Here is a 27,853-nt window from a genome sequence, read left to right as displayed (position 1 = left end):
AGGGATCTGTGAATCCACACCCCCATCTCAAACAAAGGCAGGGCCTGAGAGAGGCAGCAAATCAGAAAGGGCTTGTAAACTTGCTATCTCCCCTGCTTTATTAGGATTTCTTCCTCTCCTGTGTGCAACCTGGCATTTCCCAAGACGGGAAGCAGCTATAAAAGAAAGTTTGAAGCAAAAAAGGGAGATGGACTGATAGCACTTTCCTGTCTCTAGAAGTTCAGGGGAAGGCAAGAGAGAGAGAGGAGCCTGGGGCAGTAACCTGGGGGGTGACCCATTGGCTACCTGTCTTTTCTACACTTGGAACCAAGCAAAATCACCTCAGCGAGAGCTCAGCATGGAGCTAACCCCTGGAGTCTGCAGCATGGATAGGAGGGCATCCCCAGTGCTGTAGCTCCACCAGCATCAGGTACAGTGATGGGCTTCTGGGAAGCACAAAAGTGGCATCTGTTCCCACTGGTCACTTCTTCCTGTGGGGTGGTGGGACAGAAACCTTGTTCAGCTGAGTGAGGGGCACCCCCTGCAACAAAAAGTGGACTTAGTGTTGGGTGCCAGCAACTTGGGAGGACTAATCTGGCTTGTGTCACTGCCTCCTTGTGCAGCCCCACTCCAGAGGAGGACAAATGCTTACAGGGAGTTGTGGGGAGGTTTCTACTGCAGCTTTTGGAACAGGAGCTGACATTTGCTTGGGAAGGGGGTTCGCTGTTAGGCTGCTCTGAGGTAACTTGGTGAACTTTCCTAGAAACATGTTGCTTGACTGATTAAACTGATTCAGCATAGACGTGTACTCCTTGACTACAGACTCGGCCCTGTTAGAGTACAACAGGCCTTTAATACTGCACTCCTAGCTGCACAGAGCTGCCCAATGCTAAAGAAAATATTGCCTGGAAAGGTTCTTATATTCCACTGGTATTCCCAACTTCTATTCATTGGCAGAATTTTGCACCTTTACTGGCTTCCTTCCTTCCCTACAGAAAAAACCTTCAGTGCAGGTTTGAATACAGCCGTGCTGCAAAGCAGATCGGCTGCTTGCTTGCAACCCTATTCACTTCCCAAGGACTGCAAAATAGAGCGAGGGAGAAATAAATTGGGACTGAGCTTGGTTTCTAGGGTGGAATGTTCCAAGGTGCCTAGGGGGTTTGGACACCACAAGGAAAATGAGTGGAAATTGGCATCCACCTTCCCCATGTGGCTATGCAAACTTCATTTCCAAGCATGTTTCCATTTGTCCAGCTTCTGCTTGCAGTTGAGACTTCTCATTATCTGCAGACCCCAGTCCACTCTTCTCAAGTTCTTCCCCGCTGGTTCTTTACACAATGTGTACATTTCTTTGCTGGCAGGTTAGTTGTATTTTTGAAGGCTGGATGTCTCAGCTTTCCTCTAGGGCACAGGTAGAAATCTGTAGCCCAACAGGAATAAGAGGAGAAATCATTTCCCAAACTATACCATTTCCCTGGAACATGTGTTTGGTTTCAGGCTGTACTGGCAGGCACCTCTCACTGTCTGTTTCTCTTTTTCTTAAAGGCACGGTCCATAAATCCATTGAGTGCTAGCAACACCGAGAGGCTGTGACGTGGCAGGAATCAGCTCTGTTCTCAGGTAATGCAAATATGCTTTGGTTTAAGTCCGGAGAGCAAGGGAGAGCCCTCTGAACTAGATGCTGCTGTCACCCAGTATTCTGAATACAGCCGAACTTCTGTGTGTGTAGGGGCAGAAACCAACTACCATAGTAGAGTGAGTTTGACTTAGGGTGTCACACAGAGTTATGAGGAGTGAAATTGCTCCATGATGAGCCCCCTCTTCGCTCATGGTTAGCTTGCTATAATTTGAAGTTCATGGAGCATTACAGTGGCAGCGTACCAACCAGAGAACTTGGATAAAGTTATAAAAGCAATAGCTGTTTCTTTCTGCTTCCCTTTCCTAGATTTGCCCATGTCTACGTGAAGTCAAACACAACTTACATCTCCAACATGGATGGAGTCTGTTGTGTTTAAAAGGGCATTAAGTGACTGGGATTAACTCAGTTAGCTGTAATCTACTTGCATAATTTAAAATACAGCCATCTCTGCCAACACAGTACTAGGTCATGTTTAACATCAGGCTCTTTGCAGTGTTTTCCAGTATGGTGCTTTTTCAAAACCTGGACAAAAGCCAAGACTTTCAAAGTGATTTATTTTGGTGTTTCCAACCTGAAATGCCTGAAGGGATCTGATTTCCAGAAAGTGATGAACCCCCTCCCCTTCATAAAACCAGACCTCCTTTAAGGCATCTCACATTGAACACCCTAAATCACTAGTGATTCTGAAAATCTTGGACATGTTTTTCATTAGAGGCACTTAGAGTAGCCTCCCTCTTGTGCTGAGCCTGCAAAGAGCATATTTATTTCTCCTGTAAAATAAAATTTTCTCTACTCTGAACGGGGGAGCTGTCTGTCTGTGCGAGCTACTTGCTTTCAAGGAACTGGACAAGGTGTGGAAAAGCCTTGGCAAATGTAACACATTTCTTCCTCTGCATATGTGGGCACAAAGGAAGGAAGTGGTTGCAGTGGCATTAATTGCATGACATGGATTGTTGCGCTGTTCATCTTTGCAATAGCCTATCTGACCCCCGTTGCTCTTGACAGAAACTTTTGGTCCATTGAGACACAACAGGCCCTTATAACAGCACTGATGCTTTCTGGGATGCCTCATGCAATTATCCTGTGGCACATAGCCCTGAGACGAAGGCTTAGAGAATTTCAAGTCCAAGGGACTGTATTGTAGCATAGGGGTTATAGTGACCAGCTGAACTGCTGCTACTGCTATGCCGGTTGAAGATTTCAACAGTTCAGCTGGATCTCAGCTGAGGATTTCTGTGGGGATTGAAGTTAACTAACAGTCCCAGCACTTGTAAAACAGCTGCAATGACTGCTGCATGAACAGAAGTGGGAGCAACAGCCTTGCAAATTGAAAACAACCCAACCAATCTTTTGTAAATCCTGTTAACCTGCAAAAGAAGTTAGTACCTACAACAGGATTCAGAGCTCTGGGACTGGGGTGGTTCAGGCAGCTTTGATGGCTTCTGTCCTGTCCATGCTGTGAGTGCTATTGCCCATTTGACTCCTCAGATCCCACATCGAGCAGGAGGATGCCTGAATTATCTTGCTGTAGCTCTCGCATCTCCAAGTGCTTTCTTAGTTGGAGGACTTTTGCACGCACAGCACAGTTCATTTACTGTGCAATGAAAATAGTGGCACCTTCTTATTGTTTCTGAAACTTCTTGCCATGAAAGACACACATCATCCTGAGGTTTGGGATCCCAGTGGTGTATTCTTTTATTGGATAGAAAACTGACTGGATCACCAGCTTCAGAGGGCATCTGTGCACATGCTCCAGTGTGGTGGGGGGCATTTTACTTAGAGTAGCTCCGAGAGCCGCTCTAATTAAAGCACCAGCAGCACCGCATGTATTCATCGTCCCATGCTTCAAAATGGCAGCTGGGGTACTTGAACTAAGCTTGTTTGAGGCGATTTGGTTAAAGCAACCCCACTGCTATTTTGAAGTGCAGGGGTGCTGAATAGATGTGATGCGGAGGCTGCTGAAGTGCATTAATTAACATGCCCCAGAGTCCAGCAGACTTGATTAATTGAGTCTGCTCCAACACATGCTAATTAGCATGCTTTGAACCAGATGTCCAACATGTGTATAGGTGCCCAGAGGGTAGTAGTCAATGGCTTGATGTCTAATTGTCAACTAGTGTCAAGTGGAATGCCCCAGGGGTTGATCCTGTGGCACCAAGCTGGGGAAAGTAATGAATACTGGAGAGTAAAGCTAGGATTTAGACACCTTAACAAATTGGAGGATTGGGCCAAAAGAAATCTCATGAGGTTCAATAAGGAAAAGTGCGAAGTCCTGCACTTAGGATGGAGCAATCCCATGCACCAGTACAGGCTGGGCAGCAGATCTGCAGAAAAGGACCAGGGGGTTACAGTGGACAGTAAACTGAATATGAGCCAGCAGTGTGCCCTTGTTTCCAAGAAGGCTAATGGCTTACTGGGCTGCATTAGTTGGAGCATTGCCAGCAGATCCAGGGAAGTGATTATTCCCCTCTATTCAAGCCCTGGTGAGGCCACATCCAGAGTACAATGTCCAGTTTTGGGCCCCCCACTACAGAAAGGATGTAGACAATTTGAGAGAGTCCAGCAGAGGGCAACGAAAATGGTTAGGAGACTGGGACACATGATTTATGAGGAAAGGCTGAGGGAACTGGGCTTATTTAGTCTAGAGAAGAGAAGATTGAGAGGGGATTTAATAGCAGCCTTCAACTACCTGAAGGGGGATGGAATTAGACTGAAAAGAGGATGGAATTGGACTGGTCTCAGTGGTAGCAAATGACAGAACAAGGAGAAATGAGCTCAAGTTGCAGCAAGGGAAGTTTAAGTTAGATACTAGGAAGAATTTGTCTCACTAAGCAGGTAGTGAAGTACTGGAACAGGTTACCCAGAGACATGGTGGAATTTCTATCTTTGGCTAGGTGAAAGCCTTGTCTGGGATGATCTAGTTGGGGTGATCCTGCTTTGAGCAGGAGGTTGAACTAGAAGTCCTCCTGAGGTCCTTTCCAACCCTAATTTTCTGTGATTCCACAGGCTTTGGCTTCAGTCCTAGGCAGGGTAATGAAAGATCCTGGTTCAGTTTCTATCTTTGCTAGAAAAGTTATGGCACTCTTGGGCAAGTCACAGAGGCTGCTTTCAGATGTAAAACAAAAACCCCAACAAGGGCACTTTAAATTCTGCGCACCCCTGCACCTAGCCCAGCGCATGCCCAGAAGAGGCAGTGCATTAGTTGGACCTGGCTCATGCAACATCTGTATAGATCAAGCATGTTAGTGGGCCTTTTCTGGCACTTTTATCTAATAGCTGATTGCATCAGCTTTAAATAAAAGTGCCAAAAAGCCCAATTGAAGCACCCGATTCATACAGATGCTACAGAGCCCAGTCCAGCTAACACGCTGCTGCTTCTGGTAAAGCACAGTTTTGTTTTTTGTTTTGTTTTGTTTTGTTTTTCCATATCTGTCAGCTACCTCAATGTTAGGGCCGTGTGAAATTTTGATAGCTGTTTCGTTTTGGAGGTGTTTCGGGCCATTTTGGTACCCAAAACACCAAATCTGAACCAAAACAGAAGGCTCTGAAACAGCTCCAAAATGAATTGGAAAACTCCAAAACATTTTGGAAACGTTTTGGAGAATTTTGGAGTTTCAGAGCTGGGCTTGCAGGGAAACAAAAACTAAGAGGAGGAAGAAGGACTGTTCTGATATTGACATCTAGCTCCCAGTTCAATTCCCCAGCTCTCTGATCGCTTCCCTTAGCTCATTTCCCCAGCTTTTCCCAGGGGGCACAGCCCCCGATCTGCACGCATGGTTTCAGCAGGCTGCTGCTGCAGGCTGAGGCCAGCAGCAGATGCTCAGTGCAGCACGTGGCAAGCACTGGGAAGATTGTACTGCTGCCGCTGGCCCCAACCTGCAGCAGCAGCCTGCTGAAACCCGACATCCAGAGCTGGGGGAATGATCAGAGCTGGAGAATCAAACTGGGGGCTGGGCAATCCCTGCCGCATGACTTGGCTCTGCAGGAAGCAAAGATCTGTGTCGGGCTCTCCTTCCCACCACCGCCCATGCCAGATCTCTGCTCCCTGCGGAGCCAGGTCATGTGGCAGGGACCAGCACTGCCCTGCTGTGAGACCTAGCTCCTTGGGGAGCAGAGATCTGTACTGGGGTCTCCTCGCTGCTGCTGCCCACCCCACGCAGCCCCACGTCACTGGGGCAGCACAGGGTGGGCAGCAGCAGCAAGGAGACCCTGGTGTGGATCTCTGCTCCCTGCAGTGCCAAATCATGCAACAGGGACCAGCAGACTTGCTCGCTACTCTGCACTGCTTCCCTGCCCCGTGACCTGGTATGACAGGGATTAGAAAACTGCACAGGGGTCTCCTCGCCTGCACAGAGGGCAGCAACCCTCCCCCTCCCCCGGATGATCCATCTAAAGCCCCATCCTGCTCCCCGCTAGGGAGCCCCAAGCTCCTGGCCTCAAGCCCCACCTAGCTGGCCCAGTATCTCTGTGTTGCAGTTCCCCATTTGGCCAGAGGGCTGGTGTTTTCACCAGTAGTATGGGCGGCTTCGCTGCATAATACAAAACGTCCTCTCTTCTGAAGCATTTACAGGAGGTGCTAAAAAGCACTAGTAAAGAGTCACATGTGCTATAATCAATAATCAAAAAAAATCTCAGATTTAAGATGAAATGTGGATCCCCTGACAGTGGTTTCAGAGCTAGCATGTATAACAATTCCCAGGCATACATGTTGTATGGTAACAATGAAAAAAACATTTCTTCAACAACAGAACAAGAAACTTTAGTAAAATAAGAAAAACAGCGTTATCCTTAAATCATCTCTTTCTCCCTCCCCCTTTCTTCCCCCTAGCTCTCTGCTTAATTGCAGAGGCTTCTAGCTACTGCCTTTTCCATTAAAGATTTTTTTTTTTTTTTTAATCCCCAATCCCCCCATCCTTATGATACCTGCACACTGTTTCTTGAACTGCTCTGATAATGAAGACTCCAGTTCCTTTGTCCAGTGTCTCAGCCGAAAAGTTTTTGCTGCTGGTGATGCTACTTTCATAAATGCCTTTTGATGTCCTTCTAAATTATTAAAAATATTACCATCGGAATCAAATAAAGCCAAACTCATCCAGCAGGTCTTGCACATAATGAATAACTGTCAACTGAGCTGGCAGAAATACATTTACAAACAAGGTACCAAAATCACCAGTCTCTTATACTTAAGCTGTGACCTTGGAGCAGTGACACAACATGTTCTTTCCTTTTAGAGCCATATAGGATGCTGCCCTGTGTTTCTTTATTATTTAATGCAAATTTATGGCTGAGCCTTTGACTACTTAGGGAAATGCAACTTTAGTGCAAGTTGCAAGGTTCAGTCCTTCACCTGCCTTTGGATCAACACCAATATTTCCCCAGACAATCTGCATTTAACAATATGTCGTTCCTGCCTGTGCATTACTGAGAAAAGTGCCTGCTGTCTGGCCCTCAAGCCCTGCTCTGTGTGGGGAAATGAGAAACCTTCCTGGATACTGCTAACATAAGCATTGTTCTGCTTTCCAGAACAGCCTCACAACGCTCTTCCTGTTCATGTCCTAAGAATCACGCTTGCAGAGAGCAAATTTCATCTTGTGCCAGGGGTGAAGAGCTTCAGTTGTGGTTAGGACTTGTTCTAGGGCTTTTTACAGAGGGCGAGGTTCTATCCTGAATGTCCAAATTATAAACTCCCTCAGAAATGGGGTGACATATTCACATGTTGCCATGTCTTTGCAGAGAGATGTGCCTGTGAATGGGGTTCTGTATTTTTGGCTGAAGGCTGAAGTCAGTGCTGTCCCTTAATTACTATGTTAACACCCCCCTCCCCCTTTCTGAGCAATTTGTTTGCCTTAGTTGTAAAAGAGGTGAGTGAGCATTGTGTGAGGGTAGTTGGATGTGGATGCTCTTTGGCATGGGAGGTAACAGTTCCGTCTGTTGTCCATTTGGAACTGGCCTTAAGTATAAGCAAAGTGAGCAGTTACATGGGGTTCCCATTTCAGTGAGCTCAAACTTACAAGCAGGAGCTCTCTAGTGACCGGATAGGGAAGGAAAGGAGCAGCTCACCCCCAGACTGCTCCTAGACCTTCATCATCATCAGAACAGGTGATGGCCCAGATCCTGATCATCTCTCCTTCTGGGCCTTGAGGGTGTAAGTCCTTGTTTGCCTGTTCATGTTAGATAGGGGCTTTGGCCTATGAGTGCTGCCTTGGAAACTTGCATCTTGCTGATTTGCCCCTGCATAGCAGAAGGTGCTGGTGGCATGAAGGATTACCATGCCACGGAAGAAGATCAAAGATGACCGCACCCATCTGATCAGTGAAGACCAAGATGCTGGAGAGACCAGTTATGGGAGCCTGCACCATGATTTTGTTGAAATCTCAGAGGTAGGCAAACAAGAGCTACCATGCAAGGATCTATCAACTGAAAGGAAAGGGCTGGCCTGTTTTCTCCTCCAGCCCCCTGCCACACAGGGAATTGAAGAGTGACCTCACCCAGTGAGGTGGGGGAGGAGCTCCTGTATCTAAAGTGCAAAAAAAAGAGGGGGAGTTCAGGAAAATCAACTGCCCCAAACAGTGTACAAGCCAGGGCTGGGGCTGAATGCAGGTTGTTCTCTGAGGATCTGGGATTCCCTCCCTATGACTGCGCCTGCGCAAGACCTTGACTGCGCAGTTGTTACTGCACAGTCATTTAGTACTTGTATAACAACATAGTAAATGACTGCACAGTAACCAAAGTTACTGCACAGTCATGCTGAAGAATGGCTTTTATTGTGACGCTGACTGCGGTAGCTCGTGACCACTGCTCAGTAGTGTCACATCACGTTTTCTGCCATGCAGCACTACTGTGCAGTGGTCATGGGCTACTATTCAGTCAGGGTCTCGTTTAGATGCAGACTATGAGTATGATTTAGTTCAGCATGAAGATCGCCTTTGAGGCAGTGGCACATGTTTACAGTAGGAGGACATTCCTGGAAGTCATCCCTATTCAGAGAAGACCTTAGAAAACCAGGTCTCTCTGCAGCATAGATTTAGAGGCTCCCAGGGCACCTGCTGTCAGAGTTGGGTGTTACTCTCATGTCCCACAGCACGGCTGTCAAGCTTCTAAGTGGCTGGGGGCCACATGCCACAGACAGCCCTGTTTATTACCACGCAAGCGCCTTCCCCAACACTGCACCACACAGCTCCAACCTTACTCTGGGCTCCCAACACCATGCCCCCTGGGGTAGGCACAAAATGCAGAAGCTGGTGCCAGAGTGATAGAGGGAGGAGCAGCTAGGCAGGAATCCAGAGGCTGCAACTTAACCCCTCACAGGCCACTTGTTGGACAGCCCTGTCCTAGAGAAACCTGCCCTCTCAGCTTATTCGGTAGCTGTTATTCCCTAAGCCCCATCCTGGGCGGGGGGGGTCCCAGCAGTGCCCTGGTGATACAGAAAACTCAGCACAGCTATCAATTCACTCCTGCACCTCTGTGATAAGATCTAAAAACCTCTGTGAGCATTACATGGCAGTAACAATTTCATATCACTCCTCAGAAATCTGTAAGTGCTGAGTGATTCTAAATCAATGTTGAACTGCAGCCACAGAGTATCCTGCATGTTACCCTTTTCTTTACAGCTCCAGTGTTCTTGTGCACACATACAGTGTGCAAAATTGAAACAGAAAAATCCCTTTTCTGTAGAGTGATCCCACCTCCCACAGCCCTCTGCCAACCCACCACCATTTAGACAAAGTAACCTCTAGTCTCCAAGGACTGTTCTGAGTCTTCTGGTTGCAAAGGGATGTTGTGAGGAGGTTCACAACTGAGACGAGTAGCCCAAGCTTCTGGCCGTGGCTAACAGGAAAAAGAATGACCACGAGCCCCTTATGGAGTTGTATTGCTAGTGTCATCAAGATGGAGACTAATTGGTTAGAAGGAATGAGAAAGGTGGAAAAGGGCTGGTCAAGGACAGAAGGGAAGGAAACCCAAACATTACTTCCCAGCACTCCCCCTGCTTCCCACCAATGGCTGTGAGCAGCTCAGGTGTTTCTGCTGGGGATATGTATCCAAGCCCTGATGCGTTCTGCTTTTTGATCATGAGCTAATATCTTCTTCCTAGGTAAGCAACTCAAGCCAGGGTGAGCAGGACACAGCAAATGTATTCAGCAATGGACACACCAGGATTGGTGAGGACACAGTTTGCCTACAGGGAGAAATACAGATCAGAGAGAAATACTGGGTTGGAGACTGGGGGGGCCCTGTTCTTTAAAAGGACACTTGCCAGCCAAAGGTGGAGGCCAAACATGTATGTTGAGATGAAGAGTTTAGAATGTGGTCTTCATAGGTGCAGCTGAGGTGAACTGGTCCATGAGTGTAGCAGTTCTGGTTTGGTCACACTTGAGGTCTGCAAGGCCTTAATGGTACCATCTGTCTCGAGAGCTGTTATCCTGGTGGCCTCTATAAGGCAGCACATCTTCCCATAATGATGCACCCCTTCCACAAAGAGAAAAGGTGCTGTTATTTTTGCAAGCTCCACTTTGCTATGTTGGAAACAAGTTGGAGTTGGTACTGGCAGTTCCGCTCTGCTTAAGCACCTTTTGCTAGGAAGTTTGATTTGCCCCATCCTGATTCTGACCATAGGGTGTGTCCTGATCAAGCAGTGAGATGGGCATTGCAGAGGTGTGTGGAGAAGGAGAGGAGCAAGAACAGGGATGTCCTTGAGAGCACTGCAGGCACAGGGACACTGACCCATCTGGGCAGGGATGTGAAAAATCTCTTCTTGCCCCAGACTTTGTCCTGGTGTGGGAAACAGCTTGCCGGCCACAGGAAGGGCAGGGGGATGAAGGCAGCGACAGTGAGAGCAGGGGAACCTGGTGGAAGACGCATGCCGTCCTCCACAAGTTCTGGCGGAAGAAGTTTCTGAACAAGCTCCAGGCCATTGGGATCCGGATGGAGAAGGTAGGTTTCTGGAGCCCACTCTTTCCCAGCCCCATCCATCTGCCCAGGAGCCTTACTGTGGGGGAAGGGAGAGAAAAGAAGTGTCAGTCAGTCTGTCCTTTCCTACTCTTCTCAAGGGATAGGGGACCACCCCCAACTAGGAAAGGAAGCTCCTTATTCTGTGTCTGCTCAGTCCTGGCTTCTAACAGAGAGAAAAGGAAGGCAAACAGCCCTGGGCTGCCTGATAACAGTGGCTGCAAATGCAGCTATCTCTGGGTCGCACAAGCTACAAACCACCCAAAAGATAGGCAGGCTGTGGTGGCAAACCAGTCCTCTCCCCCCTGCTACAGTGGAGACAAATGAACAGTCACCTCTGCATCACTTTCCAGCAGGGGGGTTCTAGTCATGTACAAGCAAGGCCTTGCGCACCATTCAGCCTAGTAGATATGAGTCCTGAGCCCTGGCCATATATCCAGCCAAGTTGTGCCAGGTCCAGGAGCTGGGGAAACCTGCTCTTCTGTTTTGTCTCCTCACATGATATCTGCAGCACCCAAGCCCCTTCCAGCGAGTAGCCTGGCTGGGATCTGGAGACCAGTTCCCTACTTCCCTAAGCTTGCAGCTGGTCTGGGACTGGCATGGCCCCCAGCATAAGGCAGAGCAGCCTCAGGGCAATGCACTTTGACTCTGGCCCCAGCCTGCCCATATCCAGCACACCAGTTATCCTTGACCAGAGGTGACTGACTATACTTCTCCAGGTAGCTCTCTAGTCCCTTTCCACCAGCAGAGCAGCACCAGGCCACAGAGCTGGTGTTTTACCCTGTTCTAAAATGTTCCCTTCCCCAGTGGAAGTCCAAGGGCTGTGAGCCTCACTGACCCCATCACCGAGCTGTAAGCCCTGCGTGTCAGGGTGTGCAGGAACAATTGCCTGGTGGGCTCAGGTCAATATAACAGCTGTGTGGGTTTTCCCTCTTCTTGCTTGCTCAGGACTTGTCGGCTCATCCTCACCATGGGATGTGCAACAGGTGGCTAACTGTAGTGTATGTCTGTGCCCCTTCCCTCCTGCCAGTATGTGGCCGAGGATAAGAAGAAAGCTGTGCACTACCTGCTACTGAGTGCCCCATGGAGCGTGCTGTGTTACTATGCAGAGGATCTCAGTCTCCGGCTCCCCCTACAGGTGAGCATCAGGGTGGGGGCCACTGTTCCCCTGCTCTGCTGTCTCCGGGACCTCACCCTTTGGCCATAGGCATCTCTCAAGAGCATCTGTGGGTAGGTGCCACACTGCTTCACCCCCAGTACTGTGGGCCTGGGTTGGGGGGTCAGCAGAGGGTCTCTGCTGATGGCTGTGTGTCTTGTGCTGGGCTGTTTCTGCCCTGAGCTGCAGCACTGAGATGCAGGGCAATTCCAGATTGGCCCAACCTGAGAAGGGGCCTGCCATATGCCTCATCCACACTGGTACCCGGGGCCCTTCTCACTCCACTGTACATGAAGCAGGCTCTTGTGCTCACTGCCACCTCTTGGGTGCACCAGCCTGTGTTCCCTTCCCTGCTGACCCAGTCCCATGCCACTGCTGTCCTTATCCTCCACCTGAACATTTCCTGTTCTGCCCATCTAGGCCCTGGCCAATCAGTCCTCAAACTGGTCAGCCCGCATGCTGAGGCGGTTGGGTATGCCCAACTTGCTGGCCGAGGAGGTCCCCAACTTACCTCTGGATCACTACACTTGCCAGTTTAAGGTGAACAAGTTGCAATGGTAAGAGAGCTGGGGCTGGGGAAGGTACTTGCTTCTTCCTCCTGGTGATCGTGGTTCCTTTTTCCCAGAATTGACCTAATTGTGTTCCCCCTGCCATTCACCATGGGGAGGGAAGGGATGGAGAATGTGCAGGAGCAGTAGGCACCTCCTGAAGAACTTGCTGCTTCCAGCTGGCCTAGAAAGCCCAGTCACCCCAAAGAGAAGCTTGAGAGCTCACCCATACAGCTTTCTGCCTTCCCTTCCCTTCCCCTGCCTAGACTGCCAGTGCCCCAGGGCAGGAGCCATGTCTCCATCCAGCTTCTAGAGTCCAATGGTAGCTGCAGCAGTATGGCAGTAACAGTGATAAGATTGCACTGGAGGAGGAGATGGATGGCCCTATAAGATGAGTGTCTTGGTGGAGTGATGAGCAGAGCAGGGCTACTCTGAGGGTAATCGCTGACTTGGAATGGATGGACTCTGGGCCTGAGTGACATCGAGATATTAACATCAGGAGGTGTCGTGCTCATTGGAACCCCTCAGGCCTGTCCCTTTCCCATCCTCCACCAATGGGCACTTGACATATAGTAGCATATCACATGCCAGAGTGAAGGAGGGGAGAAAAAAGGAGTCAGGATGGATTGCTGTTTGCATGTCACCTTAGGCATTTTGCAGCTTGTCTGGCACATTCCCATCATGGTTTTGCATGCCTGATTTCAGGTTCCTAGGGAATAAGGAACAAGACAGCTTCTTCAACAGCACGCAGCGGCACCAAATAGTGAGTACCCAGCCATGGGATGGGGCAGGGGAGCCATGCTGAGGGGAAAGGGAGAGGACACGAGGCCTGGGACTGAAATGGGGCCCTCATGACTCCATTCTTTGCCAGCCTGAGAGTTGCCTTTGCATCTGTGAGCACAGACAAGAGGGGGCTGTGCATCCTGGTGGGGACAGAATGCCATCCCCAGTCTCCAAGGGGTAAAGCAGGTCTGGGACCCTGCTTAGGCTTAGGCTTGGGCTGGGTGTCTTCATGGAGGCGCAGGTCAAATTGGGAGGAGTCAGGGTGGCTTGGGAGCAGGTACCTGTGTTTCCTGGAAGCTGACATTCAAGCTGGTGCCAGCTCGGCCTTTGAGCAGGCTGCATGTGCTGGCCAACTTGGGGAAGCTTTGATCATAGTTTGAGTTGGTTGGAACTCTTGTGATGAAATGTTCTTTCATCAGAAAATATAGGTTCATTGGAACCCACTGGGAAGAGCCTGGTGCAGCCCCTGGCCTTGGCCCACAGCGGCAGCCTGCCTCACCCCACATACAGACCTGGGGGCACACACCCTCCTTGCCTTCCCTGGAGGTACATGCAGCAGTGGGAGCCGCCCCTCCCACTCCTTGCATCCCCCGGACAAGCTGCGGCTCTGTCCCATGCCCCACCTCATCCCAGTCGGGCAGCATCTGCCCCTGCTCCAGACCCAACACCAGCCCCACTCCCTCCCTCACCGCAGGGGCCTTGATTTGCACACCCCACCCCTTCCCCCACAACAGACTTAGCAGCCGGACGCCACTCTCCACACTGCAGGGCTGTATATCGGAATTGAATCGGTGTCTGCCAATATGGCTCCTTAAAAATCAGCCATCGGTATTGGCCCAAAAAATTTCTATCGGCGCACCCCTAGTCTTGGCCCCAGGATGGGATTTCTGGTCAAAACGAGGCAGAGCATGTGAGTCAGCCATTGGCTGGCACACGTTCTTGCTCAGTTCAGTTCAGACCATGGCATGGGCCCGAGCCTCCCAGCACTCCCCAGGCAAGTGCTCCAATCACCGAGTGCTGGGGTGGGGCACTATCCACCACCCACAGTCAAACTGCTCCACTTAACAGGAGCAAGTGTTCACTGAAGCAAGGACTTGAACCAGATTCTCTCACTTTTCAGGGGGTGCCTGCCCCACACCCTCTCCCTGATCTTTTACCAAACCTTTGACCACCAGAAGGTTGTGGTCTTGTTCTTGGACAGATTGGGAAATCTCAGATCTCAGAAAGTTTCCCAAGAGGCAAGAGCTGTTTCCTGCTTGGCTCTTGCAAAGGCTGGGCTTGCAGCCCTGGCTGCTTGTGAGTGAGACAGCCCACAGGCTGATCAGCCCTGACAGCAGCTTAACAGCAGTAGAAATGAGTTTACAAACTACAACTAAAAATCACTTTTCTTAGTCGCTCGGTTTTCGGTGATGGGGGAAGGGGAATGTCACAAAGCCCATGAGCATCTAGTGTGGAATTCGGGACAAAAAAAAGCAGTTTCCACCAGTACCTGCAGACTCGAATCTTATTAACTTGGACTGAATTTTATACTCCTTCCACCAAAATTTCCCCTTTCTCTCTGCAGGAGGGCAGCACTGGTCAACAGTTCTGAGGCACAGTATGACTGCAGTTCTTGTCACACTCTCTTTGTTTCCCCCAGCTACGTGAGATTCTGGCCACAACCCCTTATGGCAACATTGAGGAGGGGCAAGTTGGGGTGGACCGGCTGCTGAACGAGGGTGTCTTCACTGCTGCCTTCCCCCTGCATGATGTGAGTCCACTCTGGCTCCTGGGTCTCTTGGAAAGGCTGGTCTGCGGTTACAGCACGTGACCCAGATCTTGGATGACACCCAGGAAGCTCAGGCTCACGCTACCAGACCAATTTGGTGCAGGAGTGGGCCTACTCTCCAGTCCTTGTGCACAGCCCAGCCAGGCAGTCTGCACAGGCAGCTGCACAGTTTTTTGCAAGGGTCCACGAGGCTAAATGAAAACCACTTCACCATGCAGTCTGGCTCACCTTGTGCTCACTCCCACAGGGCCCCTACAAGGTGCCACCAGAAGGGCTGGATGCCAACACCCTGAATCAGCGGCAGATCCTCTTCCAGTACTGGGCTTGCTGGAGAAATTGGAACAAGTACCAGCCATTGGATCACATCCGCCAGTACTTCGGCGAGAAAATTGCATTCTACTTTGCTTGGCTGGGTGAGGACAGCACTCCCTATGGTGCTCCCCACACCCTGCCTGGGCCCTGGGCTATGCCAGTACAGCAGCCCAGTTACAACTGCCCCATTCCCTGGAGCCTGAAGAACTCACCCCACTTAGCCCAGTTGTGATTTCATGGCCTTTGGGCTTCTCTCAGAAGAGGTATGGGAGGAGAGGGAGTGAGAGAGAGAAGTGAGAGTGGAAACGAGCAGTTTAAGAACCAGAGATGGGAGCACACCCAATGAATACCAAGTAGTTCTGAGAGAGAGGGGCATAAAAATACAACACCATGGTCTCAGTTTGTGCTGGCTGTCACTAATGCTTGGTGTGTGAGGTTAAGGATTTCAGCGAATTCTCCTCAGCCAGAGACATGGTGGCCCCTACAAGAGAGAAACAACCCCAAGCCCTGTATTTGCAGTGAGATTCCAATGTCAAGGAGGTCTTGCTCTCTCTTCCCTTTCTCTTCAGGTTTCTACACTGCCTGGCTTTTGCCTGCAGCAGTTGTGGGCACCCTGGTCTTCATAATGGGCGTTTTCATGATGTTTGATGATGTACCTTCGTAAGTGCCCACCTCCCTGCCTGCCCCTCTCCCCTCCCTTCCTGCTGACCTTCTCCAACCAGGAGCATTATGGGTAAACTGCTATTCAAGGCCAGAGATCTTGGCTACATCCTCTGTGGCCAGTCCAGGCCCTGTGTGACTCTTGCACACCATCAAGCCAAAGTGCTTTTCACAGACAGCCATGGCAGGGGTTTAACTAGAGGAAACTGTTTGCACTGAGGGAACAGAGCCATCCTGTGGAAGACTTCAATTCGGGCAGGCTCCAAAGAGCTACTGCTCTGCGCTACCTGGTGGGATTCCCAGCTTTGTTCCCTTGTCCCCGGGGGAACTGCAGAGAGCCATGTGCTCAGGGCTTTGCCCCCAGGGGTCCCTCTGGAAGGAGCTGCAGTGGTGGGCTCTCACAGAGTCTTTGCCTGTCCTCACAGGGAGGAATTAGGCCCCAGGGCTGGACAAGGAGCCCCGACAGCAATGAGTGGAGATGTTGGTGAGGCCTGGGATAGTGACTGTGACCTGGCACTGATTCCTGTCCTGTTCTTGGTCCCTGGCAGGCAAGAGATCTGTGAAAGTGAGGATCAGTTCCAGATGTGCCCACTCTGTAAGAAGTGCCCCTACTGGCTGCTCTCCAGCATCTGCAGCATGTTCATGGTGAGAGCCGGGGCTCAGCTGGGTCCATCTCACTGTGGGGCCAGGTCTAAGGAGTTTCCCACCAAGAGCTTCTGTGTGCTGGGGGCCCTTGGTCCTGCACCAGGACCATCCCAGCCTGGCTGGGAGCACAGTGGGAGGGGTGAGCTCCGAGCTGTTAGTACAAGCCTTGGGCACTGGTCTGCTCTGCCCTTTGCCACTAGAGGAAGCTTCCCAGCACAGGAATGTGCCCCAGAAAGGAAGCCACCTTCTCCCAGCCACTCCTCCCTGCCACTCTCATGTCCTGCTCCATTACCAGTTCCTCTTGCCCTCATCCTTCTGTGCTCTATTGCATCTGCTCGTGGCCCCCTGCTTTGCTGATGCTCCCCTAATTCCCACCTCCAAGCCCCAACTCCACTTTCCCCTCATTTAGTCACTATCCAGTTCCTTCCATCTTTCTTCTGCCTTTGCATAGACTGACGTAGACAGCAGCACATGGGTCTCTCTGTGGTGGTTACATTGGTGCCTCCTGCCTGGTTCTGTCTTGCACATGGGGTAGAGCAACAGCACTAAGCCCAGAAAGTGCTCCTGTGGGCATATGTGAGGCACTTAGGGCTGCATAACTGGTTCACAGTGCAATGGGACTGTTGCTTGTCACTGTGCTGAGGTACCCTTCTTTGCCCAGCCAGTCTAGTCTCCCTGCTGCTCAGAGTGGCTACAAGCTCTTATGCTACAGGGAATTGGGGACTATGAGGCTATCACTGCTGTACTCACAGCCAACCTGCTTTGGGCAGCCCCTCTGTGGATGTGAATGGTGTAGAGCTGTTGAATCTAATCCTACTGCTCTCTACACAGGGTCTCTTCTCCCACACTGTGGGATGAGTCGGCTTCCCCTCCCTCCAGCCAGTCCCCTCACTCTCATCTGCTCACTCCCCTCTACAGGCTGGCCGGCTTTTCGACCATGGTGGGACCGTCTTCTTTAGCATCTTTATGACCCTGTGGGCAGTGATGTTCTTGGAGTACTGGAAGCGGATGAATGCCACTCTGGCACACCGCTGGGATTGCTCCGACTTCGAGGACATTGAGGTACAGGCCCTATGTGACAGCCAAACTTCTGAGGCCTAGTGAAGCAAAGCCATGATGATGCCTTTTCCGTCTGCCCTAGGAGCGGCCGCGCCCTGAGTTTGTTGCCATGGCCCCCATGACGATGAGGAACCCTATCACTGGGGTGGAGGAACCCTATTTCCCTAAGCGGAACCAGATCCATCGCATCCTGGCTGGATCAATGGTCATCATCATGATGGTAAGGGTATGGTGGGTCTTGTGCAGAGCACAGTGGCTCGATGTATGCCTGGGCCTCCTTTCTGCTGCCTGGTTTGCTTCTGGCTGCTCCCATAGCTCTGTAATTTCTGCCAGTAGGATGGAGTTTCCCTATAGCCAGGAATGTCCACAGGGGTAATAATGGAGCCAGTTGGGTGAGCTCCTTGCCATGGTTGTGTTTGCAGATTTCAGTGGTGGTTATGTTCCTCATCTCCATCATACTCTACCGGGCCATCGTCAGCCTCCTGGTCGCCAGTTCTAGGGACTTTCGCTTCGTGGCATCAGTAAGATGGAGAACCACCCTACCCCCCTCCAGCATCACCCATGGGTCTAGTAGACTCGCTCGAGTCTCTTGAGCTTTATGCTTCACTGTCTTCTACTCTGCTTGTTTCCTTTAGGCATCACGCATTGCCAGCCTCACGGGCTCAGTAGTGAATCTCATTTTCATCCTCATGCTCTCCAAAATTTACATTGCACTGGCCCATTTCCTGACCAAGTGGGGTAAGTGACAGCATTGACCTACAGGGGAAGTTGCACAAATTCTTCAACTATTTTCCCCCACTCGGTCTGATGTCCTGCTCCCTTATGTCTCATGTCCTGGAGCCACAGGCTCCTGCACAGCTTGCTGGCTGTGGGGAAGAAGGGAAGAAAGAGAGACTCTCCACCAGGATGGAAAGGTTCCTTGGGAGAAGCACTGGGTTCCTGGGAGAGAAGTAGCCTGAGGGCTGCTCTGAAGCATCCCTGTGAGAAACACTAGCTGCCCCTGGGAACCACAGAGCTCTGGGCCCCAACTTGGGCCCAGGCTGGAAAAGCCTGCTGTCCTGACTGAGGCATGAGTGACTACTGGGGGTAAGGGGGTGGGGAGTTGAGCTTTCATCTCCAGGCTGCTGCTTACTCCATAAAACAGAAGCTTCTTGAAAGACATGAGTGGGGAGAAAAGCAGAAAGACCAAGAGGCAGGAGCTGTGAAAGGAGTGGAAGTGCTGAGGGAAAAGGAAGTAGTACCAGAGTGGAGAATGAGTTCAGGTGATTAGGGGAAGGTATTGGGACAGTGGTTATTTAGACAGTGCTATCCTGCCTCCCACAAGCTAGACATTGTGTAGGGCAGAACATAAGTTGTGGCAATCCTACTTCTGGCAGGGTCAGGGTTGTGTGTGTAGGGGAACCTGGAAATGACTGAGGCTTACTGACTGCTTTTCCTTGTCATGCACTTTATCAGAGTTGCACATCAATGCAAGTGTCACTAGCTGAGGAACATGCAGGCAGGCAGCTGTCTTGGGCAGGCGGGTGCTAGTACTGTGCCTTGTCCCTTGGCAGCAGGGGAGCTGGCAATGAGCAACTGACTTTAACAAACTTTTATCCCAGTATGGAAGTGTGCAGATGGCATGGACAGTTTTACCCCCAGTCCTTTCTGGGGGGATTTGCCACTGGATTAGGTGAAGTTCATCCCGCTTCAGGAGTGTGCAGCAAGCAAATGTAATTGCTGGTTACCCTGGTTTTAAGTGTTTTGTCTGCCCACATCCATCATTAGTGAACAGCAGGGAAACACTCCTGCCCTATTTGAGTGTTACAGCAGTGTGGGTGCCTGACAGCTGCTCTGTGTGTGTTTGCCTTGTCACAGAGATGCACCGGACCCAGTCCAAGTTCGAAGATGCTTTCACCTTCAAAGTTTTCATCTTCCAGTTTGTCAATTTCTACTCCTCTCCCATATACATTGCCTTCTTCAAGGGCAGGTGAGGTGTCTCTGGGGGAGGGAAGCTCCATCCATGCAGCAGGGACGTCCCCCAGCTCCTGCTTCAGGGGACTCTGAAGTTCCTGCCTGTGGCACTTGCCTTTGGTGACTGGTCTCTGAAGCTTGACGTCAAAGGGAGTGACAGACAACCTAAAGCACTGCTGCCACCCAGAGGCACTGTGCAGCATTGAGGGTTCCCATAGAAGCCTTGGAGCCGTAAGAAAAACTAGGAGTCAGGCTTCTGTGCTCAGTGGATCACCATGCAGCCCTGTGTCCTTCCCAGTCTTCAGGGAGCATGTCAGAGAGTGGGCTGACCACATAGCCTTCATTTAGGTTGTGGAATCTCATATCCAGGAAGGCTGTGTCTCAAGCAATGTAACAAGCACATAGAAATGCTCATGCCCTTACTGGAGCCCCACACCTCAAACAGGCTTCTCTTGGGGGCAGCCATGGTCCCCACTACATCAATGTGCATCATGGCTGGAATGTGGCAGCTGCTGCAGGAAGTCAAGCTGACCATGTGGGTGCCCAGTCAGAGGTAACTATTGGGCAGTGCTTTGGGTAGATGGCAGGAGCACCGAGAGGTGCCAACTGAGAGCAGGGTCCTGTCATATGATGTGTTGCACCCACACTGAGGAAGGAGCACGCAGCCTACAGAGCCAAGACAGGCAAAGGCTGAGGGGAAACAGGCATGCGAAAGTGAAGTGATTCACCCACTATGCCAGCAGCAGAGATGGGGTGGAGGTAGCACATGACTCTCCTGAGCCCCAGCCAGTGAGAGGAAAAGGGTGCACAACAGGCTAACTGAAACCCCCCTTGGAGGTGACGAGCACTGAAGTGCCATCAGTGCCAACCTGGGTACCCTCTGGAGGCCGCCTGTTAAGAGAGCTGGGCAGGGAGGCACCATTCTTCTGCAGTTAGGTAGAAGGGGTGCAAGTTATGGAGAAATACTGTACATACTGACTTCTCCATGGCCGGTATCCTGATGTGTGGGACTGGCCTCCATTCCCGTGTAGCAGCAGGACTGGCCTCAGGCACCAGAGCAACAGATGCCAGCAGTGGCAGAGGCAGGAGAACATGAGGGAGCCCTGGCCTGGTTCTGCTCAGCCCAAGGCTGAGGAATGGGCCAGGGCCTCAGGGTCTGGAACAGCCAGGGAGGCAGTCCAGCTGGCTGGGGCAAGTGGAAACGGGGGTTAGGCCTGGCTTTACCACTCTTTTTCCATCCCCATTCTTCCAGGTTTGTCGGCTACCCGGGGCACTACGGGACTTTGTTCAGTGTCCGCAACGAGGAGGTATTGCTTGTTCAAGGCTCTGGGGAGGAGGGGCAGCACAGGAAGGGTGGAATATGCACCCGGTTGTGGTGCCAGGAACCCCCTTGCCCAACTTCCCCTGCCTCTCTACGTACGGCTCTATGGCAGAATCAGGCCTCTCTGATCCCTGCACTGATCCATGGCCTTCCAAGAGCCAGGAAGGGAAGCTTTGGTGGGTCTCGTACCAGGGCAGGGCTCCTGCCTGGCACCCCAGCAAAGGGTACACACTTGCTCTGTAGGTACCCTCTTCCTTCTGCACGTTCTGGCAGCTGCACACATGAAGCCCACTCTACTGGAGAGTCTGAACCTGGGGCCCTTCCCACCACCTGCAGGGGGCAGTGCTTGGGGTCCTTCTGTACTTGCCCTAACAGCAGCTGAAGTGAGGTGCTGTGGTGGCAGCCAGGCTCAGCCCCTCACCTGAGTGGCTGCCACCCCCCAGACACAGCCTGTCTACCCAGAGGGAAGCAGCAATATCTGAGGCCCCTCAGCTACAGGCAGGTCCACTTGGCCATGGTCCCTGCAGCACCTATGACCAGTCTGAGTGCTGAGATCAGCTTCTCAGGGCTTCCTGCTACCTCGTCTCCATGCTCATCTGAGTGAACATCCCTGACATTAAATATAACCTCTGTACAGGAGGCTTGTACTAGGGGGTCTGTCCAGCCATGACTCCATGCATGTCAGAAGTGGCTTTTCCCAGGGGAGGGGCAAGTCCAGGTCAGGATGAAGCCAGCCCGACCCCCTGCTGACATCATTCCCGAGCTGTGGGGAGCCCAGCTTCCAGCCCCCACTCTGGTGCCAACCAGTTCTTGTCGTCTCATGCAGTGTGGCCCTGGTGGCTGTCTCATCGAACTTGCCCAGGAGCTGCTGGTCATTATGGTAGGAAAGCAGATGATCAACAACGTGCAAGAAATCGTCCTTCCGTGAGTACCGAGCACAGCCAGGAGCAAGGCCAAGGCACCAGGGGAAGGAGGAGGGGGCAGAAGCTGGGACCCAGAGGTAGGGGAACAATGGACCATTGCACTGAAGGGAGGTGCTGCCAGACAACCCCAAGCTTTGCCCCAGGTGCCATGCTGGGGCAGCAGGGACACGCACTCTAGTGGGTCACCTCAGTGCTGAGGCATCAGGATACAGTGCAGCATGGTGAGGGGCTTGATCTGGGCAAAGTCTTACATATTCCCCACATGAGTCCCATTGGCAAGTGGGGTGCGGGATCTTCTGCCCCATATAGGCCAACTCCTCAGGCTGCCAACTGAGGGTAGTGTCCTTCCAGCTGTGGCACAAAGACCCTGGCAGGGGCTTTCTTTGCCCAGCTGTGATCTGAAAGTGCCGCTGACTCATTCAGCTGAAGGCCTGGGCCCAGCACTGCCCCTAGGACAAGACAGGCAGCTTCCAGCCATATCTGCAGAGGCCATACCCTGCCCGTGACTGCTCCTCCTCTTCTGCTCCCCCCACCCCCAGGAAGCTGAAAGGCTGGTGGCAAAAGTACAATCTTCGCTCCAAGACGACCAGCAACGAAGCCTCCTCAGCCCCAGTGCCACCAGCGCCCTGGCAGAGCAACTGTGAGCTGTTGGTGCCTGAGGGGCTCTTTGATGAATACCTGGAAATGGGTAGGGAGTACAGGCAGGGGAGAGACTTGCCCAGTGGGGCCATGGATCTCTGAACCAGAAGTTCCTTGTAGGTGGGGGGGAGGGGAGGAGGAGGAGTGCAGTTGGCCACACAACTGCACAGCGCCCTTGCTGGGCACTTATTGGAGGTGCCATCATCTGTGTCCTGACGATGCCTCCCAGCTCGCCCACATTCAGCTCCACAGCCCCAGTCATGCCACCTATGACATGCTCTGCCCAAGGGGTAATGAGGCAGAGATTGCTGGGACAGTTGAAGGTGGAGACAGCTCCGCCCTTGCTAGGAAACGCTGGGCCCCGACAGATTTCTTCTTCCCTAGCAAAAGCTGAGCTCTTGCAGTACGTTCCCCCCCTCTGCTCCTGTGCAGCCCTTGCAGCTGGTTTCAGACTCAGAAATATTCCACAGGAAACCTCCATCCCAGGCTTGGTTTTGCCCTGGCCTCCAGCCCAGTCTGCTCCATGTTCCAGCTTCCTCTGCCACAGGCTCCTCTCACCTCCCTTCTTACAGGTGCCCCAAGGAGCCAGCTGCAGCAGTGAGTCAGCACCAGCTGGCTTATCCCAGGGGTAGCAAGCAGCATAGGTTTCAATCAGGCCAGCGTGCCTTTAGGCAGGAACAAGGAGCAAATATGCTCTCAGAGACCTTTTGATCAGAATGCATTTCCCAGGGACTTCCAAGTCTGCCCTTTAAACACCAAGAGAGGGTGAGGAGGGAAGGGGGAAGCAAAGCACCCTTGGTAGCAGTAAGTTAGAGGAGATGCCATGAGCATTGCTGTAGACAATCAACCCCCTTCCCCACTCTGTTTCCCCTGCCCCACACCCTGATGGTCTTTTCCACCCACACTCCATAGTCCTGCAGTTTGGGTTTGTCACCATCTTCGTGGCTGCCTTCCCCCTGGCACCCCTCTTTGCCTTGCTCAACAACTGGGCGGAGATCCGCGTAGATGCACAGAAGTTTGTCTGCGAGTACCAGCGCCCCGTGGCTGAGCGGGCCCAGGGCATTGGCATCTGGTTTTATATCCTGGAGGTCATCACCAACCTGGCAGTCATCAGCAATGTGAGTGGTGCTAGCAGGACCCCTGGGGGGAGGGAAAGAAACTGGCCATCAGAGGCAGCTGTTCAGAGTTGGGGTGACATTCAGCTGATGCACTCAGGTAGGCTTTGGGGTCTGGTCTTCCTTTGGAAGCTGCAGGTGGATCCTCAATGTTTCTTGATCTTTGTTAGTGGATTAAATTAAAAAAGTGATGGTGAAATCACACCCCAGGTGGTGTCAGGCTGTAGATGCAGTATTGCCTGTGACAAGTCACATGCAAACTGCTGCTGTATCTGATGGACCCATGAGCTGTGGTCCTGCTTCAGTTCCCTGCTTCTACCCTAGAGAAGAGTGGAAGAACCAGCCTTCCCTATCTCCCAGCTCAAGGATCCATGTTACCACCCCGGACCTCTTGTTGAGGTGATCACAACTGCAGCTGTAGAAGAGCAAGGCTGTTGAGCAAACAGTGAGATGAGAAGTCCTAGAGGAGGTGCCTGCCTCTGAAGAACGAAGGGTTCCAGCTGTGGGTGGTGGGAGGTGTCAGCCTGAAGGGTTTGCAGTCCTCACTGCAAGGATCCATTGTTGGTAGCCAAGGGCACGTGTGAGACTGCAGGGGTAACGTTGAGGCATAGGGAAACCTGCCTGGAGTTTGTGCCATGTGTACTCATCCCAAATGAGAGGAGGTTCAGCCACATAGTCTCTACAAGAGCTACATGCAAGCACCTTATAGCCATGCAAGGCTCCAGAGCAACAGCATATGGGCAGAGGCTCCACAATATGAAGCTGCCCCTTGGCCTCAGAACCCCACATGATCATGTTTCCCTCCTCTTTTCAGGCCTTCCTGATTGCCTTCACCTCAGACTTCCTGCCCCGGCTCTATTATCAGTACACCTATGCCAGCAACCTCCGTGGCTATGTTAACTTCACCCTGGCATATGCCCCAGCCACCTTTGTCTCCCAGTACAACATCACGTGCAGGTAAAATGCATCTGCCAGGGTTCTCAGTAGAGCCACCTCTGCCAAGGGAGGCACCATCTCCTGCTTGTTTGTGCACATTTGGATTTTCTCTCCAAGATGGCTACTGCCTTCTCCCTCTGTGCTCCTTCATGCTTGATAGTTGGGAGAGCAAAAGGTGGGCTTGGGAATGATGTTGCCTGTGTCTAGGGGACCCAGTTCCCATAGGGGTATTGGAGCATGTGAAGACATTAAAATATTTCTGGTGGATTACTGCAAATGCTGCCCTTACCATCTATGCTGAGAGGAACCCCAGAAATTCAGTTCATTGGGACAAAACGATGTATCCCATCTGTGTCCTCATAAGAATATAAGAACTGCCATTGATTGGGTTAGAACATAGGAAACTAGGCAAGATGAGCCTGTGTCTCAGTGGCAGAGAGTGGATAGTGAAAGGGAGAGTGAATAGGATAGGACCAAGGTTTTTTTTTCCCCTTGTTCCTTTCCCACTTGGAGCCTCCAGAATTGAAGGTCTAGGAAGTTCTCATTCAGAGGCTGTAGCCCTAACTTCTGTGCTCAGTAACCATTGATGCCCCTTTCCTCCAAGAATGCATCCAACCTCTTTTTGAATCTGGCTAAACCATCCAGGTCTTGGGGATTGGCAATGTGTTCCTAGAGAGTCATTCATAATATAGCTGATGGAACTGGTGCCAACCCTGGAGAGGCACATATATACATGTAGAGGGGCATGGAGTAGTGAAGAAAAGATACCAAGATACTTTGTTAATTAATCCTGATGCACGGTCAGATATGCAAACTGATGTGCCTCTTGTGACTGAGTCAAAATGCCAGTGGAGGCAGTTGAAATTCTAATCTACAGGTGAAGGTAGGTATTGGGCTTCTCTTTCCCAGCTGTGACTGGATGCTATCTTCCCAGGTACCGGGCTTTTAGAGAAGTGACCGGCCAGTACTCACTCATCCACTGGAACCTACTAGCCATCCGCCTGGGCTTTATCATAGTGTTTGAGGTATGCCTCCTTCTTTGTCAGTCTGATCCTCTTTCCTGTTCTCCATTCCTTTGCTCAGATTCTCCAGGACATTTGATGTCCTTCGCTGCCTTGTTCCTACTGTGGGTAGACACTGCCTGGTTCCCACTGTGGGTAGATGTTGTTCCCCCTGCCCCACTTGGATACTCCACTTTTTTCAAGTCTCTCCACTGCTCCTGGGCTCTGTAAGGTTCCTAGGGCAATTCCATGCTCCTCACTCCTCTGGTCTCGTTCCCCACACCCAAACACAGCTGTGTTACCAGCCGCACCCCATTCTTTTCCAGCATGTGGTTTTCTTTATCACTCGGTTGATAGAGCTGATGGTCCCTGACCTCCCAGAGTCGGTGGAGATCAAGGTGAAGCGTGAACGTTATCTGGCCAAGCAGGCGCTGGCTGAGAACCAGGTAAACATCAGGGTAGGGCTGGCCTTTGCTCTGCAGGTTTCCTTCAGGTCGGGATGGGGATGCTAGGAGGGAGCACTAAGCCTTACCTGACAGCTCACACTCTTGGTTTTCAAGAGCTTGTGGGAGATGCATGTGCACATAGCCTTTCCCATTTGTTCATTCATTAGTCCCTTCTCTTCCCACCCATGTCAAACCTGCTGTAACCCAACACCCAGGCTTGTTCCACTGCCTATCTTGGCTCTGCCCTGCACCCTAAGCCTGGAAACTCCAGCCTCCTCATACATGATTAGTTCCAGCATTGCAGACTGGGTGGGTACAGCCACAGCCCCTGCTTGTGGTGCCAAATGCCTGCAAGTGCACAGCTGTACATCAGTGCAGCCCCTGCCAGTGCTCTATGACCACACTGGCATTAAGTATGCCCAGAGTCCCTGCTACCTTCAAACCCTGCTGCTGTTTGCTCCTGCCCTACCCCCAAAATTCAGCAGTAGGGGAAAGGAGGGGACAAGTGGCTCTGTGAAAGCAGCAGCTGAGTATTGGTGCTGTTGTCACTTGTCCCCTCCTTTCCCTTGCTGCTGAGGGAGGGATAGTGGTGGGGTAGTAGGGCACAAATAGCAACAAACTCCAGAGCTGTTTGAAAGTGAGGACTCTAGGTAGAGCCCCTGCCAACCAGTGGGGACCTCAGAAAGCTCCCCTACACTTGCAGAGCTTGGAGAGCTCACTATACCTAGGGCACACAGCTGAAGTGGGGATATGACTGCATTGCCACACACTTCCAGGTCCACCCCTGGTATCATATACCCCTGACAGTGCTTGCAATGCTTTTGTCTGCTTTGGGGCTCAGAAGTTCTGCTATGTAAACCAAGCTACTCAAGGTGCAATTACTGACTGATGCCTTCCCTGGGGTAGGTCCTCCTTGAGGCAAAAGGAGGCCTATCCAAAGCCAGAACAAGAGCAGCAGCAAACAAGGACTGGGAGGCAGCATAACCATGGGAAGGCAGGGAGACTGCCATTTCCACAGCATCACCCACTCAAGAGGACCAGCTGCTGTAGCAGCCTTGTTGAAACGGAGAACAAGGCCCCCACAAATGACAGCCACTCCTCATCAGCTGCAAAGGGAAGAGTCATTCAGCTCTGGAGCATGAAGATGTGGTAGCACCCAAAGTTTTGGAAAGATGAACTCAATTGGTCTCCCAGCTTGACCTAGATGTTCGTTGAAGTTCTTTGCAGACAGCAGAGGAGTGAGAACCTAGATAAGTGAAACTTCAGAGCAAATTAAAGGCAATTGCATGGAAACAGTGCCATCATTCACTGTTTAATTTGTGCAGTCACAGAAGTACAGCACTTGGTTCTTATGGCCAAGGGCTTCCCTTTGCATAGAGCTATGGTCAGAGTGGAGTAAGCAACTTCCCAAAAGAGAGAAGCATAGCAATAATGCACTGCTCCCATTCCAGTTTCTACATCAGGTTATTTAGAAAGAACTGTATCACTTCAATGTCAGTCTGCCTTCCAAGGTAACTCATTTTTAGAGGAGTCTTGTCAAGGAGGCTGTTGCATTACACTTAAGGCAGCTAATTGACCTTTACTAGGGGAAGCCTAACAGCAGCTGATTAAGGGAGAAGTTGCCCCAGCAGATTATGGAGAGGCTGGAGTTGGGGTGCTTGTCCCTCAAGCAGCAGCAGCCAGGAACATAGGAAAAACCAGGAAGGAAATGCATCCAGTTGCATTGAGGGGAGCCCCCACCGCTCAGCTGAAGTGGGGAATAGTAGTGCTCATCCTAAACAAGTCTGATGAAATGCTGAGGTTGCCTCACTGAGCCCTGGTACCACAGAGTGTTCAGCAGCTGGCTGCAATGATCCCTTACTCACTAGAACATGGTGGTGGTGACTGCAGTTGTCTGAGGGCAAGTGCTCCGTGTTGTGCATACTGTCGCTCTTGGATTATGCCTGACTGCAGAACCTTCCTGCACTTCATGGTAGAGTCCTAAGCTCAAAACCAGAGGCCTGTTAGTGGCCAGTATGTCTCTG

General features: G+C 51.4%; 1 protein-coding gene across 2 annotated transcripts; it reads left to right on the top strand.

Annotated features, from left to right (window-relative positions):
• Positions 1 to 27,122, top strand: ANO7 (anoctamin 7). 2 transcript variants are annotated; one of them, XM_006267052.4, is made up of 25 exons: positions 1 to 409; positions 1,525 to 1,599; positions 7,861 to 7,998; positions 9,711 to 9,777; positions 10,380 to 10,549; positions 11,595 to 11,702; positions 12,141 to 12,277; positions 12,974 to 13,031; positions 14,691 to 14,801; positions 15,067 to 15,232; positions 15,701 to 15,791; positions 16,340 to 16,436; positions 17,355 to 17,498; positions 17,578 to 17,715; positions 17,918 to 18,016; positions 18,131 to 18,233; positions 19,353 to 19,464; positions 20,701 to 20,755; positions 21,596 to 21,693; positions 22,232 to 22,380; positions 23,244 to 23,449; positions 24,261 to 24,403; positions 25,317 to 25,407; positions 25,710 to 25,829; positions 26,736 to 27,122. In XM_006267052.4, the coding sequence occupies exons 3-25, from the start codon at positions 7,888 to 7,890 to the stop codon at positions 26,811 to 26,813; spliced, it is 2,652 nt and encodes an 883-aa protein (XP_006267114.1). In that variant the 5' UTR covers positions 1 to 409; positions 1,525 to 1,599; positions 7,861 to 7,887; the 3' UTR covers positions 26,814 to 27,122. The 2 variants fall into 2 exon arrangements, with proteins under 2 accessions (XP_006267114.1, XP_019355363.1); XM_019499818.2 differs by having other exon boundaries at positions 7,858 to 7,998.
• The last annotated feature ends 731 nt before the right edge of the window (positions 27,123 to 27,853 follow it).

The sequence above is a fragment of the Alligator mississippiensis genome, chromosome 7 (assembly GCF_030867095.1).
Source record: "Alligator mississippiensis isolate rAllMis1 chromosome 7, rAllMis1, whole genome shotgun sequence".
NCBI classification, from domain to species: Eukaryota; Metazoa; Chordata; order Crocodylia; family Alligatoridae; genus Alligator; species Alligator mississippiensis.
Note: the sequence above shows the minus strand (reverse complement) of the source record. Positions and strands in the feature narration are given on the sequence as shown.

What these genes read in the sequence shown, in the direction of transcription:
- ANO7 (XM_006267052.4), top strand. Translation starts at nt 7,888, where the DNA reads ATGCCACGGAAGAAGATCAAAGATGACCGCACCCATCTGATCAGTGAA. An exon ending in GTGCAAGAAATCGTCCTTCC is followed by an intron (nt 21,694 to 22,231) that starts GTGAGTACCGAG and finishes CCCCACCCCCAG; the next exon opens with GAAGCTGAAAGGCTGGTGGC. An exon ending in AGGCGCTGGCTGAGAACCAG is followed by an intron (nt 25,830 to 26,735) that starts GTAAACATCAGG and finishes TCCCTGGGGTAG; the next exon opens with GTCCTCCTTGAGGCAAAAGG.